Below are 16,230 nucleotides of genomic sequence, written 5' to 3'. Positions count from 1 at the left end.
GCAAAGCTCAACGTTTCAGAAAAAGTGTACACTTTTTCCAAGACAATTATGAATTTAAAGACTTACCATGGTCTTCTTCAGCTTCTATATTATATTCTTTCATTAATATATTTAAAATTTGTCTATTTTAGGCACATCTAAATTGATTCTAAGGATAATCATAAAATTAACTATACTCCAACTGGATATTGTAATGTAAAAATTTTAATGTATAATGTCTAGGTGTTTGTCTTTATTTATCTAATATGTTTAACTTTTCTTTTTTTTCTTTTTTCCTAGGAATCTTAAAACCAAAGCATTAGGACAAAAACAGAAACATGGCTCACCATATTACATTTCTTTGCATAGTTTCGGTCCTGCTTCTCCAGAATTCTGTGTTAGCTGACGATGGGGAAATAAGATCAAGTAAGAATTATCAGCATTGTTCCTTTGTGTAATCAATAAATAAATTTATTCTGGAAATCAAACTAGGGGAGTTCAAGCAATGGTTTTAAGGATCTAATTTTTATTGTCTTTGATGCTCTAATTCCCTAAAATAAATGAATTGCTATGTTATTCATAACAGAGAGAAAAATCTTCCCTCAGAGATAATTTTGAGGTGACTCTATGATAATAGTTTGTTCAATAAACTATCAAGCATTGGAGTTAACAGTCTGGTATTGAGTCCATCCATGTTCAGCCACTTTTGAGCTGCATGATGTAGAGATAAAGAAAGTACCTGCCCTACAGGTTGGTTATCATGACTGAATGAGATAATGCATGTAAATGGCTTAGTACATCTCAGTAAATGCCAACTATTGTTACCTGCAAGGAAAGCTTGTACTAGAGATAAAGATCTGTATTAATTGTAGTTCTGCTACCCAGACCATCATTTACAGATAGCATACTACTTTTTAGAAGTTTACTCATGTTCACCTTTTAAAACTTGTAAACATAAACATGCTACTACAAATTAACTGTGGTTTCTATGATATTTAAATTGGATACTTTGACAGTTTGATTCAACTTGGCTGAAAACCTGTTGAAACAATAATACTTAATGTTTGCATAACACTTTTATACTTTCACCTACCCAAGCACTCTACGGGGTAGAGATAACTTTTTTCTGGTTTATATTTTTCTGAGTGGGAAGAGGGACTAACAAAATTTAAGGGGCTTACCTAGAGTCATACAGCTTGTGAGAACAGTAACTAGTATTTGAACTATGCTTTTGATCTTCAATCCCATTCCTTTTCTATGATGCCATTCATCTCTCTATGGAGGAAGTCTCTTGGAGGGGTGTTATGTCTGGGGCTTATAAATGGCAATACTTGTGTACCCATGCTCTTGGCTAACCTTACAGTTATGAAATAAATGCTCTATGGCTCTGTGACAGGGAGAAGGGTAGGAAGGGCCAAGAATAACCTGTAAGAGCTAGAACCACTGAATCAGGTGGCACACAAGCACTATCAGGTTCAGAAAACAATGAATCTCATTATTTTGGAAGGGCCAACATTGAAGAGCTCTGTAAACACAACTTCTCTGTCCTTTTGTCTTCCCCCAAACCCCCCAATAAAAGCATAACCCTTTAATCCCAGTTCAACTTCCAAAAATAACAGAAGAATTACATTCCCTTGGGTTAGCAAATTTGCCTCTGGGCAGAATGCCATTTCTGCTGTCCCTGCCCTGAACTTTGGCAGTGGCCACCATGGCAGAGGTTGTTGGAATTTTGTCCCTTACACCCTTCTGAGGACACCACCACCTGCAGGAGAGCATCTTAGGAGTAATGTCATAATCCTACAGTTACATTTTTGAGACAAACCCATGTTTTGGAAATTCTTTTTTCTTTTGTAACTTTTTAGCTGTTATAAATATTCACCTACCAATAATGTTTATTTCTGCTAGTGACTCTGATGAGTGAATTAAGATAACTAAAACTGGGACTTCTTATGAACCTTTTCAACATTCCAGATATGTAAATAGACATAGATGAGGGAAGGGAAAGGAAGGGAAAGAGAAAAAAAGATTGATTTACTCCTAATGAGTTGCAGAAATACTAAGAATATTAATTGCCAACAGACTTTTTTTCTCTAGTATCTCCTTTGCAATTATGATATTATATTTGAAAATATGTACAGGAAATAAATCACCTCTACCTTTAAATTGGGCATCTGATTACTACTTCAGGGATACCATTAATGTGAACAAAAACATGAGACTTAAAATTGGCTGTCATATTACCTTTCTGTGCTAACTCCAAAACAAGGCATAAATATGGAGTTATCATATGGGCCATAAGCAAAAGCTATTTTTGTTGCTTTGAATGTAGAAGTTAAAGAAGGAGAAAGCAAATACAGCTGTTCCTTTCCATGCACTCTGCTGGCCATTCCAAACTACTGGCATTGCCCAAACAAACCGGTTTGTTAGTCTATGTTTGTTTCTCGTCTCTGGGTCTTTGCACTTGCTATTGCCTTTGATTAGAAGTCCTCCTCTTCACCTGGCCAGAGCTCTGGTTTCAGGTCTCTCATTGCCTGTCTGCTTTCCATAAAACCTTCCCCGACCTTCCACAGTTAGGTTGTAATGCCCTCCTAAATGTTCTCTTGCATGGTATTTTTACTTTTCCTAACCAGTCATTTGTCTGTCTTACTAGACTGAGCTTTCTGAGATATCTTATGTATATTTGAACACAGACCTAGTGTGCTGTCATGTACAGGGTAGGTATTCAATATACATATACTCAGAGAAGGAAATAAGGTTAGAGGCATGCTGTGTGTACTATAGAAACAAGGAAGTTAAGAAGATTTTTTTTCTTTTTCTTTTCACAACTGCTTATCACTTGTTTAGGTGTAACTTGCACCAAAAATTGTCCTTTTCCCCCCCAATAGAACTCTAAGACATACTGACTGCAAGTGTTTCCTGGTACCTTGAAAGAAGAATCTTTACCTCTACACAGCCAAGAAATAGCTGTATATTCTTGAACATAGATTCACTTAGCACAAGCTGATATTTTGACTATAATATTGGCTGAAGATGACAGATCAGATCTTTAGAAAATCATCTAGGATGTAATGCAAGAGTTGACACTTTAGTGATCACAGTTCATTTCACTTTTATCAACTATATCAAAGGGCATACAATTTTATTGGCTAGTTGAATCCTGAAGTTGGCAGAAGATTTGTTTTAAATTTTTTTCTCCCTATTCATTGGTTTATGTATTTTTTGTAAATATTTAAGGTCAGCTTAGACTAAACATATTCCATTAATGACTTAAAACAAGCAATGGTATTAGTGTATAGCTTAAAATCATGTATTTAAAGCCTCCTCCCCTTTTGCTTTTCATATAAAAGATGTGCTCTGATGGTTTTCTTTTGTACTTAGGTTGTCGTACTGCTCCAACAGATTTAGTTTTCATCTTAGATGGCTCTTATAGTGTTGGCCCAGAAAACTTTGAAATAGTAAAAAAGTGGCTTGTCAATATCACAAAAAACTTTGACATAGGACCGAAGTTTATTCAAGTTGGAGTGGTCCAGTATAGTGACTACCCTGTGCTGGAGATTCCCCTGGGCAGCTATGATTCAGGAGAGCCTCTGACGGCAGCAATGGAATCCATACACTACTTAGGAGGAAACACAAGGACTGGGAAGGCCATTCAGTTTGCACTCGATTACCTTTTTGCCAAATCCTCACGATTTCTGACTAAGATAGCAGTGGTGCTTACGGATGGAAAATCCCAAGATGAAGTCAAGGATGCAGCAGAAGCAGCAAGAGACAGTAAGATAACATTATTTGCCATTGGTGTTGGTTCAGAAACAGAAGATGCAGAACTTAGAGCTATTGCCAATAAGCCCTCATCTACTTATGTGTTTTATGTGGAAGACTATATTGCAATATCCAAAATAAGGGAAGTGATGAAGCAGAAACTTTGTGAAGGTAAGCCTTAATATAATTTGGAAATAATTAATACTTTCTTACATTTTGTTATAATCTGTTCATTAACACTGGTGTAGATAGTTACATTTAAAGCCAAATTATACTGTTAGGATTGAGCATAAACCTTTAGTTATGTTTATTCTGGATAACTTTTGGTTTTAGAAACAATTACTTACAAAAATATAAATATTGACAATACAATATTTTATTACATTTGCTTTTCCTTTCAATGACAATATATCCATTATGGAGATGGTAGAAAAAAAGAAGAATGAAAAAATATGTAAACCACACATAATCATATTGCTCCTGTTAATTAGTTTTTCTGTATTTTTCATTTTAGTCTTTTTCCTTTTTTTTCCCAGTGTATCTTAGAGTTTATCCTTCTATCTAAATCAGGATACTATTGTATATATAATTTCATACTCTATTTTTATATTATTATACACTCTATTGTATATGTAATTTGTATACTCTGTCAACATGATAGCAGACATCTACTATAATTTGTTTAAACATTTCCCTATTTTTGTACATTTAGTTTATTTCTAAATTTTGCTAACATAACTAACAGTGAATATTGTTTTACGTAATTCTGAGTGGGAATCTATCATTCAAAAAAAAGGGTCAAATTACTGAGATTTTTAAAGATCTGAAAGATGCTAAAAATTACACTTAAAGGCTTAAATTCCCTTTCAAAGAACGTTTGAAAATAAAGTACTTAACAATTGATTATATCATGGTTATATCATGTTATAAAATCTAACTTCATGTGCATGATAACGGCATTTCATGGTATGGGAAAATTCTAATTTTGGGTAAATATTAATCCTGTTACAGCAAAGACATGCTTGTGTTCAGATTATTTTAGGGGAGAGTAATTTGTTCATGTCTTTTATTTTTAATATTATAGATATTTAATATGACATATACTTAAAAAAGTAATATTCATATAAACTAAAAAAGCATTTTTTTCATTGTTTCTCTACAAAAACTCCAAAAGTCGGTTGGTTCACATTTGATAGAAAAGTTTCCTATGTGCTTGTGGGTTAGGAAACAAATTACATCATTAATTCCTCTATTTTCTTCATATTTGTTTGGGAATATGATAGAGAAAAACATTTAAAGATTTTTTTTTTTAGAATACTTATTGAAGAAAGTATAGAAAATTAAGCATCCTTTATCAAACTTTCAAGGTATGTAACAAATATAAATATTCATCACAGTTATTCTTTTTATGAACCTTTAACAGTAAGACTGTGTTGACTTTAATCATCTTGAACAGGCCAGAGGGATTTAGATTTTGTTTAATTTGTTGTCAAATTAGTTATAATTCTTTAGTTTTGAAGCCAGGAATATTTCATCATTAAAATAGACTTTTCCTAGAGAAATTTCACTTATTCATTTTTATCCTGAAATATAAATTTAACTGGTTAAATATGTTTGTTCAGTATTTGCTTCAGAGACTTTTTCTGTGGACATATATTTTGGTAAATGCATTATATTTTCAAAATTCTAATTACACATGAAAGAGTTGCTGTGTTTAAAAGAGTTAAAAATTATTTCAGCAAAAATGTACAATCTGTAAAAAAAAGAAAATTGAAATCTTGTCAAATATTTTTCCATCCACACTCAAAAAGAATGTAAGTAATTTCTGTGTCTATTGAGTTCACATATATGCTGCATAGTAACCATCTTTTAATATGTAGCTTTTGAAATTGTACTTATGGAATTTATGTGGGTTTTTTGCACTTGACTTTTTATACTGTGTTAGACTGTGACTAATGCACTACTGATGCCTTGCTATATTATAGCAGCTTCAAATCATGTAATTTGTATTTGAATCATTTGACAAATTCACATGCTTTTTTGGGGGGGGGACACATAATTAACTTCTACTTTGAAGTGCTTAACATACAGGATTACCATTTCCTAATACTGTTCATTTTTATACTCTACTGTGGTTGATTAACAATGAACAAAATATTATTTACCAGTGTGTTGCCACACAGTTTCTTTCATCTTCATGGACCTATTAAGTTGTCTCTAATACTTTCCTTATGTCGGGACCGCCATTTTGTGATGAGCAGAGATTTCTTTATCTGTGCGAGAGTCTATTACTGCTACTCTTGCTACCACTACTAATTCATCTCCTCTTCCCCCTCCTTGTATAAAACACATAACATGAAATCTACTCTCTTAATAAAGTTTTAGGTGTACAGTATTGTGAATTATAAGAGCAATGTTGTACAACAGATCTTTAAAACTTTTTCATCTTGCTTGACTGAAACTCTGTACCTGTCAAATAACAACTTCCCATTTTTCCTTCTTTCTAGCCTCTGGCAACCACCATTCTATTTTCTGTTTATATAACAGTGACTGCTTTAGATACCTCATAGAATTGAGTCATGTGGTATTTGTCCTTCTGTGACTGGCTTATTTCACTTAGCATGATGTCTTCAAGGTTCATCCACATTATAGCATATGACAGGATTTCCTTCTTTTTTATGGTTGAATAACCTCTCATTATATGTGTATACCACAATTGCCTTATGCATTTATTCATCCATAGACATTATTTAGGTTGTTTTCACCTCTTGACTATTGTGAGCAATGGTGATATGAACATGGGAGTACAAATATCTCTTCAAGATCCTGTTTTCAATTCTTTTGGATAAATACCTAGGAATGGAATTGCTGCATCATATGGTAATTCTATTTTTAATTTTTGAGGAACTTCCATACTGTATTCCATAGTGACTGCACCATTTTACATTCGTACCAACAGTGCACATGAGTTTCAATTTCCCCACCTACTTGCCAACACTTTCTGTTTTTCTTTCTTTCCTCTCCTCCTCCCTCTTTCCCTTCCTTCGTTCTTATCTATTTTTTGGGTAATGGACATCTTAATATGTATAAGGTGATACTTCTTGTGGTTTTTATTTGTATTTCTCTGTTGATTAGTTGTGTTGAACATCTTTTCATATACCTGTTGATGATTCGCATGTCCTCTTTGGAGAAATGTCTATTCAAGTCCTTTGTTCATTTTTCTATCAGGTTTTTTTTTTTTTTTTTTTTTTTTTGGTCATTGAGTTGTAAGAGTTTTAGATATTAACCCTTGTCAGATGTATGGTTTGCAAATCTTTTGACCCATTTATTAAGATTGCCTTTTCACTCTATTGATTTTTTCCTTTGATGCAAAGAAGCCTTTTAGTTTGATATAGTCCCACTTGTCTGTTTTTGCTTTTGTTGCCTGTGTGTTTGATATCAATCCAAGTAATCATTACCAGAAAAATGCTATGAAGATTTCCCCCTGTTTTCTTCTAGAAATTTTAGTTTTAGATCTTATGTTTAAGTCTTTAATCCATTTTGAGTTAATTTTTATGTATGGTAGAATATAAGGGTCTGATGTCATTTTTCTTTTTGCATGTGGATATCCAGTTTTCCCAGCACCATTTATTAAAGAGATTATTCTTTCCCCATTTTGCAGTCTTGGCACCCTTGTCAAAGATCATTTCACTGATAGATGCAAAAGTTGTTTTCTTGGCTCTCTATTCTATTTCATTGGTTTGTGTGCTTGGTTTTTTGCCAATACCATACTGTTTTGATTGCTGTAGCATTGTGATATATTTTGAAATCAGGAAGTGTGAGTCTTCTAGCTTAGTTCTTTTTCAAGTTTGTTTTGGCTTTTTGGAGTCCTTTGAGGTTCCATATGAATTTTAGAATTGCTTCTTCTATTTCTGTGAAAAATGCCATTGGAATTTTGATAAGGATTTCATTAAGTTGAATCTGTAGGACATTTTGGGTAATATCAATATTTTAATAAAATTGCCTACCAATCTGTGATAACAGGATATATTTTCATTTACTTTTGTCTACTTCAATTTCACCAATATTTTGTAGTTTTCAGTGTACTAGCCTTCCATCTCTTTGGTTAAATTTATTTCTAAGTATTTACTCTTTTTGATGTTGTTGTAAATGGGATTGTGCTCTTAATTTTGTTTTCTAATTGTGTGTTGTTAGTGTATAGAAGCACAATTGATTTTTTTAAGTCTTGAATTTGTATCCTGTAACTTTGCTGAATTGGTTTATTCTAAGAGTTTTATTTTGTATGGTATCTTTTGTGTGTAATTTTTAGGGTTTTCTACATATACGATCATGTCACCTGTGAACAGAGATAATTTTATTTCTTTCTTTTCTGTTTTGGATGCCTTTTATTTCTGGCCTAATTGCTCTGGCCAGTGCAATGTCAAATAGAAGTGAGAGTGGACATCCTTGTTTTGTTCCTGATCTTAGAGGAAAAGCTTTTAACTTTCTGCCGTTGAGTATGATGTTAGCTGGAGGCTTTTCATATATGGCTTTTATCATGTTAAAGTAATTTCCTTCTATTCCTTGTTTGTTGAGTGTTTTTATCATGAAAGACTTTTGAATTTTGTCAAATACTTTTTCTGTATCTATTGAGATGATTGTGTTATCTTTATCCTTAGTTCTGTTAACATTATGTATCACATTCATTGATTTTATACGTTGAACTGTATTTCATCCTAGAGATAAATCCCTTTGATCATGGTGTGTGATCCTTTTGAAGTGCTATTAAATTCAGTTTGTTAGTATTTTGTTGAAGATTTTTGCATCTATATTCATAAGGGATATTGGCCTGTAGTTTTATTGTAGTGTCTTTTTCTGGCTTTGATTTTCACAATAATGCTGGCTTTACAAAAGGAGTTTGGAAGAGTTCACTCCTATTCAAAGTTTTTGAAAGAGTTTGATAAGGATTGGTATTATTTCTTTAAATGTTTGGTGGAATTCACCAGTGAAGCAATCTTATACTAGGCTTTTCTTTGTTCGGGTATTTCAATTACTGATTTAATCTCCTTACTAATTATAGGTCAGTTCAGATAGTCTATTTCCTGTTTCAGTTTTGGTAGGTTGTATCTTTTCAGGAATTTATCCATTTCTTCTAGGCTACCAATTTGTTCATATATTGTTGTTCATAGTAGTCTCTTAAAATCCTTTTTATTTCTGTGGCATCAATTGTAACATCTTTTCTTTCATTTTTTATTTTATTTGAATCTTCTCTTTTTTTCTTAATCTAGCTAATGGTTTGTCAGTTTTATTGATCTTTCCAAAAAAGGAACTCACAGCTGTGTTAATATTTTTCTATTGTTTTTATATTCTCTATTTCAATTATTTCTGCTCTAATCTAAATTATTTCCTTCTTTCTGCTAACTTTGGGCTTAGTTTGTTCTTTTTCTAGGTTTTTAAGGTCTAAACTTAAGTTGTTTGAAATCTTTCTTCTTTTGTAATGTAGGCATTTATTGCTTCCCTTCCCCTCTTAGTACTACTTTTCCAGCATCTCATAAATTTTAATATGTTGTGTTTTTGTTTTCATTCATCACCAGGCATTTTCTAACTTCCCCTCTGATATCTTTGACCCAATGGTTGTTCAAGATATTTCTACATATTTGCAAATCTTCCAGTTTTCCTTCTGCCATTAATTTCTAGTTTCATTCCATTGTGTTTGGAAACTACATTGGTATGACTTTAATCTTCTTAAATAATACTTGTTTTGTGACCTAAAATGTGATTTATCCTGGAGAAAGTTTCATGTGCACTTGAGAAGAATGTGTATTCTGCTGCTATTGGGTGGAATATTCTGTATATGTCTGTTAGGTTCATTTTGTCTATAGTATTATGTTAGTCTTCTATTTTCTTATTAATCTTCTGTTTGTATGGTCTAATCATTATTGAAATGATCTTCTGCTTGGATGCTGTAATAATTAGTGAAATCTCCTACTATTATTGTGTTCCTGTCAATTTCTTCCTTCAGTTCTGTGAATGTTTGCTTCATACAAACATTTTGGTGTTGATTTCTCCCTTCAGTTCTGTAAATGTTTGCTTCATACAAACACTTCGGTGTCATGATGTTGAGTGCATATATTTTTATAATTATTATATCTTCCTGGTGAATTGACCCTTTTGTCATAATAGAATATCCTTCTTTATCTCTTATGACAGTTTTTTACTAAGTATAGACATCTTGGCTATCTTTTGGCTACCATTTGCCTAGAACATCTTCTTCCATCCCTTCACTTTGTGTCCTTAAATTTAATATGAGTCTTTTATAGACAACATATAGTTGGATCTGTTTTTTTTTTTTTTTTTAATTTTTCAGCCTCTCTATGTACTTTGGACGGCATAATCCATTTACATTTTAAATAATTACTGATAGGGAAGAATTACTATTGTCATTTTGTTAATTATTATCTGTCTGTCCTATTTTCTATTTTGCTGTCTGTCCTTGTGTTTCCTTGCTTTTTTTTTTTTTCTTTTGTTTATCTTTCATGGGCATTATATTGTGGTTACCACAGAAGTACATAAAACATCATATAGCAATTCATATTAAGCTGGTAACAACTTCAATTGAATATAAATTCTCTATGCTTTTACTACCCATCCTTTATGTTATTGATGTCACAAAATTGCATCTTCTTATATTTTGTGTTCATTAACATATTTTATGCTATAGTTATTTTTTATGCCTCATTTTTTAACTTTTATACCAGAATTAAGTCATTTATATACCTGTTACAATATTATAGTATTTTGTGTCTGTCTACATGTTTACTTTTATCAGAGAGTTTTATACTTTCTTATGCTTTTGTGTTGCTGTTTAACATCCTTTTGTTTCAACTTGAAGAACTTTCTCAACGTTTCTAATAAGGCAGGTCTGGTGGTAATGAATCTCTCAGCTTTTGTTATCTAGGTAAATCTTTATTTCTCCTTCATTTTGAAGGAGCCAGATATAGTATTCTTGGCATTTTTTTCTTTCAGCAGTTTGAATATACCATCTCACTTTCTTCTGGTGTGCAAAGCTTCTGTTGAGAAATCCACTGATAGTCTTATGTACAAGCTTTCCTTGTACATAACAAATTTCTCTTGTTTTCAAAATGTGATTTTTGTTTTAACTTTTGACAATTTGATTATAATGTGTCTCATGTGGAGTTTGTGGTTTCAAGTTAGTTAGCATATATTAGGCCTCTTGAATTTGGGTGTCCATATCCTTTCCCATATTTGGGAAGATTCTGGCCTTATTTCTTTAAATAAACTTTCTGTGTTTTTTTCACTCTCTCTTCTGTGGAACTCCTAAAATGCATATGTTCTTGTTGGTGTTCCATAAGTCTCTTAGCCTTTCTTGACTCTTTCTTATTCTTTTTTTCTTTTTTATTCTTCTAACTAGATAATTTGAACTGACTTATACTTGAGTTTGGTAATTCTTGATCAAGTCTGCTGTTGAGGTCCTCTAGTGAATCTTTCAGTTCAGTTGTATTTTTTAGCTAAAGTATATCATCATCTATTTATTACTTATAGAGTTGAATATATATATAACATTAATGATTTACTTATTCCTAAATATGATTGATATACATAAAATTAATCATAGATAGTCCTATTTGAAGAACTTTCATTAATAGGTAAGATCCAGGTTAAGTTTTATCCAAGGTGTTAGACCCAATGATATTTGAGCTGTAGAATTATAAGTTGCTTGAGCTAGAAAGAATATAAAGAACAACAAATACTTTTTACCTCTCAAATGCTGAGAATACAAGAAAGGAATCTTATAACTCATCTTAAAGATCCAACAAATTTAAGGAGCATTATCCAAGTTAACATGACTAATTAATAGCGAATCCTGAATGCGATTCATGAATAGTGTTTCAGTGTCCTCCGACTCCTAAGGTATTAGGTTGCCTCATATCACAAACTTCAGTGTATTGCTGCCCTAAGATATTTAATTAGCACATGTTCCTTTTACAGTTTTGTTTTTATTTTTATTCCTCTTTAGGAAAAAAAGACAATTGAGACCCTACTCTCAAGTGCCTAAAATACGTCCACATTTTCCCAGATAATATATTTACATATATACAGAAAATATATTTGTATACATTTATATACATATATAGATTTCATAATTCTTATATTCTCTAGTATTTTCCTCTCTTGATTTTTCTTTTCTTGTTGGAATAGTCCATGATTAACCAACTTTACTGCTTTTGCTTTATAGAATCTGTCTGTCCAACACGAATTCCAGTGGCAGCTCGCGATGAGAAAGGATTTGATATTCTTTTAGGTTTGGGTGTAAAGAAAAAGGTTAAGAAAAGAATTCAGCTTTCACCAACAAAGATAAAAGGATATGAAGTAACATCAAAAGTTGATTTATCAGAATCTACAAGGTAAACATTATATGTTGATGCAATTTTTTTAAATAGATCTATAGATGTGTTGAGAATTCTTTACAGTTACACATGTTATTCTTTTTCTAGCAATGTTTTCCCAGAAGGTCTTCCTCCATCATATGTATTTGTCTCCACTCAGAGGTTTAAGGTCAAGAAAATGTGGGATCTATGGAGAATATTAACCATTGATGGAAGGCCACAGATAGCAGTTACCTTAAATGGTGTGGATAAAACCTTATTATTTACAACAACCAGCATAATTAATGGGTCGCAAGTGGTCACTTTTGCTGACCCTCAAGTTAAGGTAAAGATGCCTGGGATAATACCATGATTATGGGGAAGTATCATTGGGTTTGTGTGTGTTGGAGGAAGAGAGCTATAATTTTAACATGACTGGAGAGATTTTGACTTCATATTTTAGTGTTGCTTTATTGAAGAAAAGCAACAGAGGAAGGAAAATTGTTTCTTAATTAGGGACAGAGGCTGAGGTGAATTAACATCATTTGAATGCCTACTACTAGATGCTAGGCACATTAATTGTAATAGCCACCCAATAGAGAAGCTATTACTTCATTTTGCAGAGAAATAAACCAGTATTCAAAGCTACTAAGTTCCCCCTCAAAGTAGCATAGTTAATAAGTGATAATACCACAAATTAAATTTTGGTCTGGTTGATTTCAAAGTCCATGTTGGTCTGTTTTACACTGTGTGTCCTACAGGATATTGACATAAAGACATATCTGCTAGAATATTAAATGCCAGGTAGAGGCCAGGTGTGGTGGCTCATGCCTATAATCCTAGCATTTTGAGATGTGAGACAGGAAGATTACTTGAGGCCAGGAGTTTGAGAACAGCTTGTGCAACATAGGGAGACTACATCTCTACCAAAAATAGAAAAATTAGCCAGGCATGGTGGTGCACACCATGCTACTCAGTCCCAGCTACTCAGTAGGGTAGGGCAGGAGGATTGCTTGAGCCCAGGAGTTTGAGGTTGCAGTGAGCTATGATGATGCCACTGCAGTGTAGCCCCAGCAACAGAGACCCTGTCTCAAATATATACATATGTACCACGTAGACACTGAGTACAGAATTTACCTTAATTAGGAGGACATTTTATTTCTTAAAAAGGAATATGTATTTAATAAAAATAGGTAAACTTTTACAAAGTTTATTTTCCAAGTTGTGTTTTCAGAATACAGATGCAATAATAAAAGCAATTAACTTTTGTTGATTATTATAATTATGGTAGTCTAAAGGTATGTTATACAATTTAGGAATATACATAGTTATGTATAAAAATTATGCATTTATGCAATTTCTTCAATCAGTAAGCATATTAAATTTAAAAATGTTTATCGTATGCTATCTTCACTGAAGCCAATGTGCTAGGTTCTATTAGGTCATTAAATATGAAATGTCTGATTTCAAATCAAAGTTGTAATTTACTATACCTCAAACAAGAAGCAGTACAATTAATCAAAGTATGTACCTAAACTGTCAACACAGTTTTGCCATCTTTTTTTTTTTTAATTTTTTAATTTTTTTTATTTCATCTTATTGTTATGGGGGATACAGAATTGCAGGTTACATACGTTGCCCATGTACCGCCTTTCCCCCCAAGTCAGAGCTCCAGGCGTGTCTGTTCCCCAGATAGTGCGCGTTGCACCCATCATGTAGGTATATATCCCTCTTTTATGCTAGCAGCGAAGAACCCTGGAGAGCAAGTGGCGATGAAATCGCAAAAGGCATTTTCCACAGCTTGTTGAAAATTGAATATTTTTCCTTGCAACAAGTGGTCCAAAGCCTGGAAGAAGTGGTAGTCAGTTGGTGCAAGGTCTGATGAATATGGTGGATGACAGAGAGTTTCTAAGTCCAGCTTCTGTAGTTTGAGCAGCATTGTTTTTTGCAACATGTGGTCTTGCAAGAGGATTGGCTTGTCTGTATTGATGAATCTCGGCTGTTTAATCACAAGCATCCTCCTCATTTCATCCAATTGATTGCAGTAGCCATTTGCTGCAATCAGTTGACCAGGTTTCATGAAGCTGTAGTGGATAATACCAGCATTGGACCACGAAACAAACACCATTAGCTCTTTGTGATGAACACTTGGTTTTGGATTGTGTTTCAGCACTTCATCTTTATCCAGCCATTGTGATGAATGCTTGTGATTGCCAAAAAGAATCCATTTTTCATCATATATAACAATACGGTGTAGAAATGGTTTGCCTTTATGTTGTGACAACAGAGAAGGGCAAGCTTCAAGATGATTTCTCTTCTGATGTTCATTCAATTCACACAGAACCCATTTATCTGGCTTCTTTACCTTGCTGATTTGTTTCAAATGGTCCCATATTGTTGGAATAGTAGCATCAAACCTTGCTGCTCATCAAACCTTGCAATTCACACGTAGGTTGAGATGGATTCACTTCCACTATAGCTTTCAGCTCATCATTATCCACTTTGGTCTCAGGTCACCTACATGGCTCATTTTCAAGATGAAAATCATCAGAACAGAACTTCCCAACCCTTTGATGTATGGTGCATTCATTAGCCATATCCTTCCCAAATACTTCATTGGTATTTCAAGCTGTTTGTGCTGCATTTGTTCCATGATAGAACTCATATTCAAAAATAACACAAATTCTTGACTTATCCATGATTTCACAAAAATTGCTCTAAAAAAATTTTACAACATAATTATAAGCCAAAATATGCATCTGAAAGAATGAGGATATACCTTCACAATTAAAAAAAAAAAAAGACAAAAACCAAGAAGTGTCAAAGTGAAATGTCAGAGATATCAACTGTCAAACTTAGTACTTGAGAAAATCGAACAGTCCATATTTAATAACCTAATATAAGAAATGACAAATTAATAAGGCATGTTTCTCATTTTAAGGAGCTTATTTATAATGGGATATTCAAGGCAAATGTTATCAAATAGAAGTACAAAGCATTAGTGGAGTGTGAAGGGGAAAATGGGTTCTAATACAAAATATAGGAAAATCTTCATCAATGAGATGATTTTGGACTGGACCTTGAAGGCTATATAGGATTTTGATGGAGAGAGATATAAGAGGACATTAAGTTAATGGTTCAGTATTGAGTAGCCATTTGTGTAGTAAAATGCTTGTTTTTATTTAGAGAATATAAAGTGGTGTCTGTGTGTTTGGAGTATAAGATGCATGGAAGAAAAGACTAGCAAGGTGTAAATCCAATCTGTGAGGGGTCTGGGAAGCTATACAAAGTCTTTTGGGCTTCATTCAGTGAATGACAGGATTCCATCCAGAGGTCTTCACCATTGGTGTGTCATGGTCAAAGCAATCCTCTCCTCTCCTTTTCTTCTTTTCATAATGATACTTTCAACTTTACCCTGGAATTATGCCAGGTCCTGAGGATACAGAGATTAATAAGATGGAACATCTCCACTAACAAAACTCCAGTGAGAGATTAATTCTAGTGGCAGTATGAAGGATGTTTTGGAGAGGAAAATGTCAGAGATCGAGATATATTTGAAAATTGTTGCAATAGAAGCAAGATATCCATGAACCTAAATTATGGCAGTAAAAATGGAAAGGGGGAAGTGAATTTGAGTCATGCTGAAGAAACATATTTTGTAGAACTTTGCATCTGGCTAGTTATTTTGACTCAGAGAAAGTAACTTAAGTTTTAGAAAAAGAGATAGTATTATCCAAGGGAAATAGGGAGAAGAAGAAAGTTTAGGGGATAGTTCAAGTTTATTTTTTTATGTACACTGTTAGGCTGATTTCTGAGACATCCTGGCAAAATTATTCTAGCTAGTATTAGAATTATAGGGCTCATGTGTAGGAGAGAGGTATATGCTGTTGATGTTGATATGGGAGTTATTACATAGAAATTATAATTGGCCTGTGGGAATGGATGAAATAGGGTGAAAAATGTCAAGGACAGACCTGTAAAGAATGCCCTCCTTAAAAGGCAAGTTGAAGGAGAGGAGCCCTGAAAGAGAGCGGGAGAGAATGAGCAACTAGAAAGGAAGAAATAAAGATGATCAAGATGGTTCGAATCATGGAAGTTGAATGAGAATATCAAGGAAAATGGACTA

The 16,230-nt window shown here is 33.2% G+C and overlaps 1 protein-coding gene across 2 annotated transcripts in view; it reads left to right on the top strand.

Moving 5' to 3' along the window:
- The first annotated feature begins 317 nt into the window (after positions 1 to 317).
- The window catches only part of COL21A1 (collagen type XXI alpha 1 chain), a 126,171-nt gene continuing 110,258 nt past the window's right edge, over positions 318 to 16,230 (top strand). For both annotated transcript variants that reach the window (XM_069488266.1, XM_069488267.1), the window contains exons 1-4: positions 318 to 405; positions 3,358 to 3,909; positions 11,975 to 12,143; positions 12,234 to 12,450. In XM_069488266.1, the coding sequence (XP_069344367.1) occupies positions 318 to 405; positions 3,358 to 3,909; positions 11,975 to 12,143; positions 12,234 to 12,450 (1,026 nt within the window). The remainder of the gene's footprint in view (positions 406 to 3,357; positions 3,910 to 11,974; positions 12,144 to 12,233; positions 12,451 to 16,230) is intronic.

This window comes from Eulemur rufifrons, chromosome 15 (assembly GCF_041146395.1).
Source record: "Eulemur rufifrons isolate Redbay chromosome 15, OSU_ERuf_1, whole genome shotgun sequence".
NCBI classification, from domain to species: Eukaryota; Metazoa; Chordata; class Mammalia; order Primates; family Lemuridae; genus Eulemur; species Eulemur rufifrons.
Note: the sequence above shows the minus strand (reverse complement) of the source record. Positions and strands in the feature narration are given on the sequence as shown.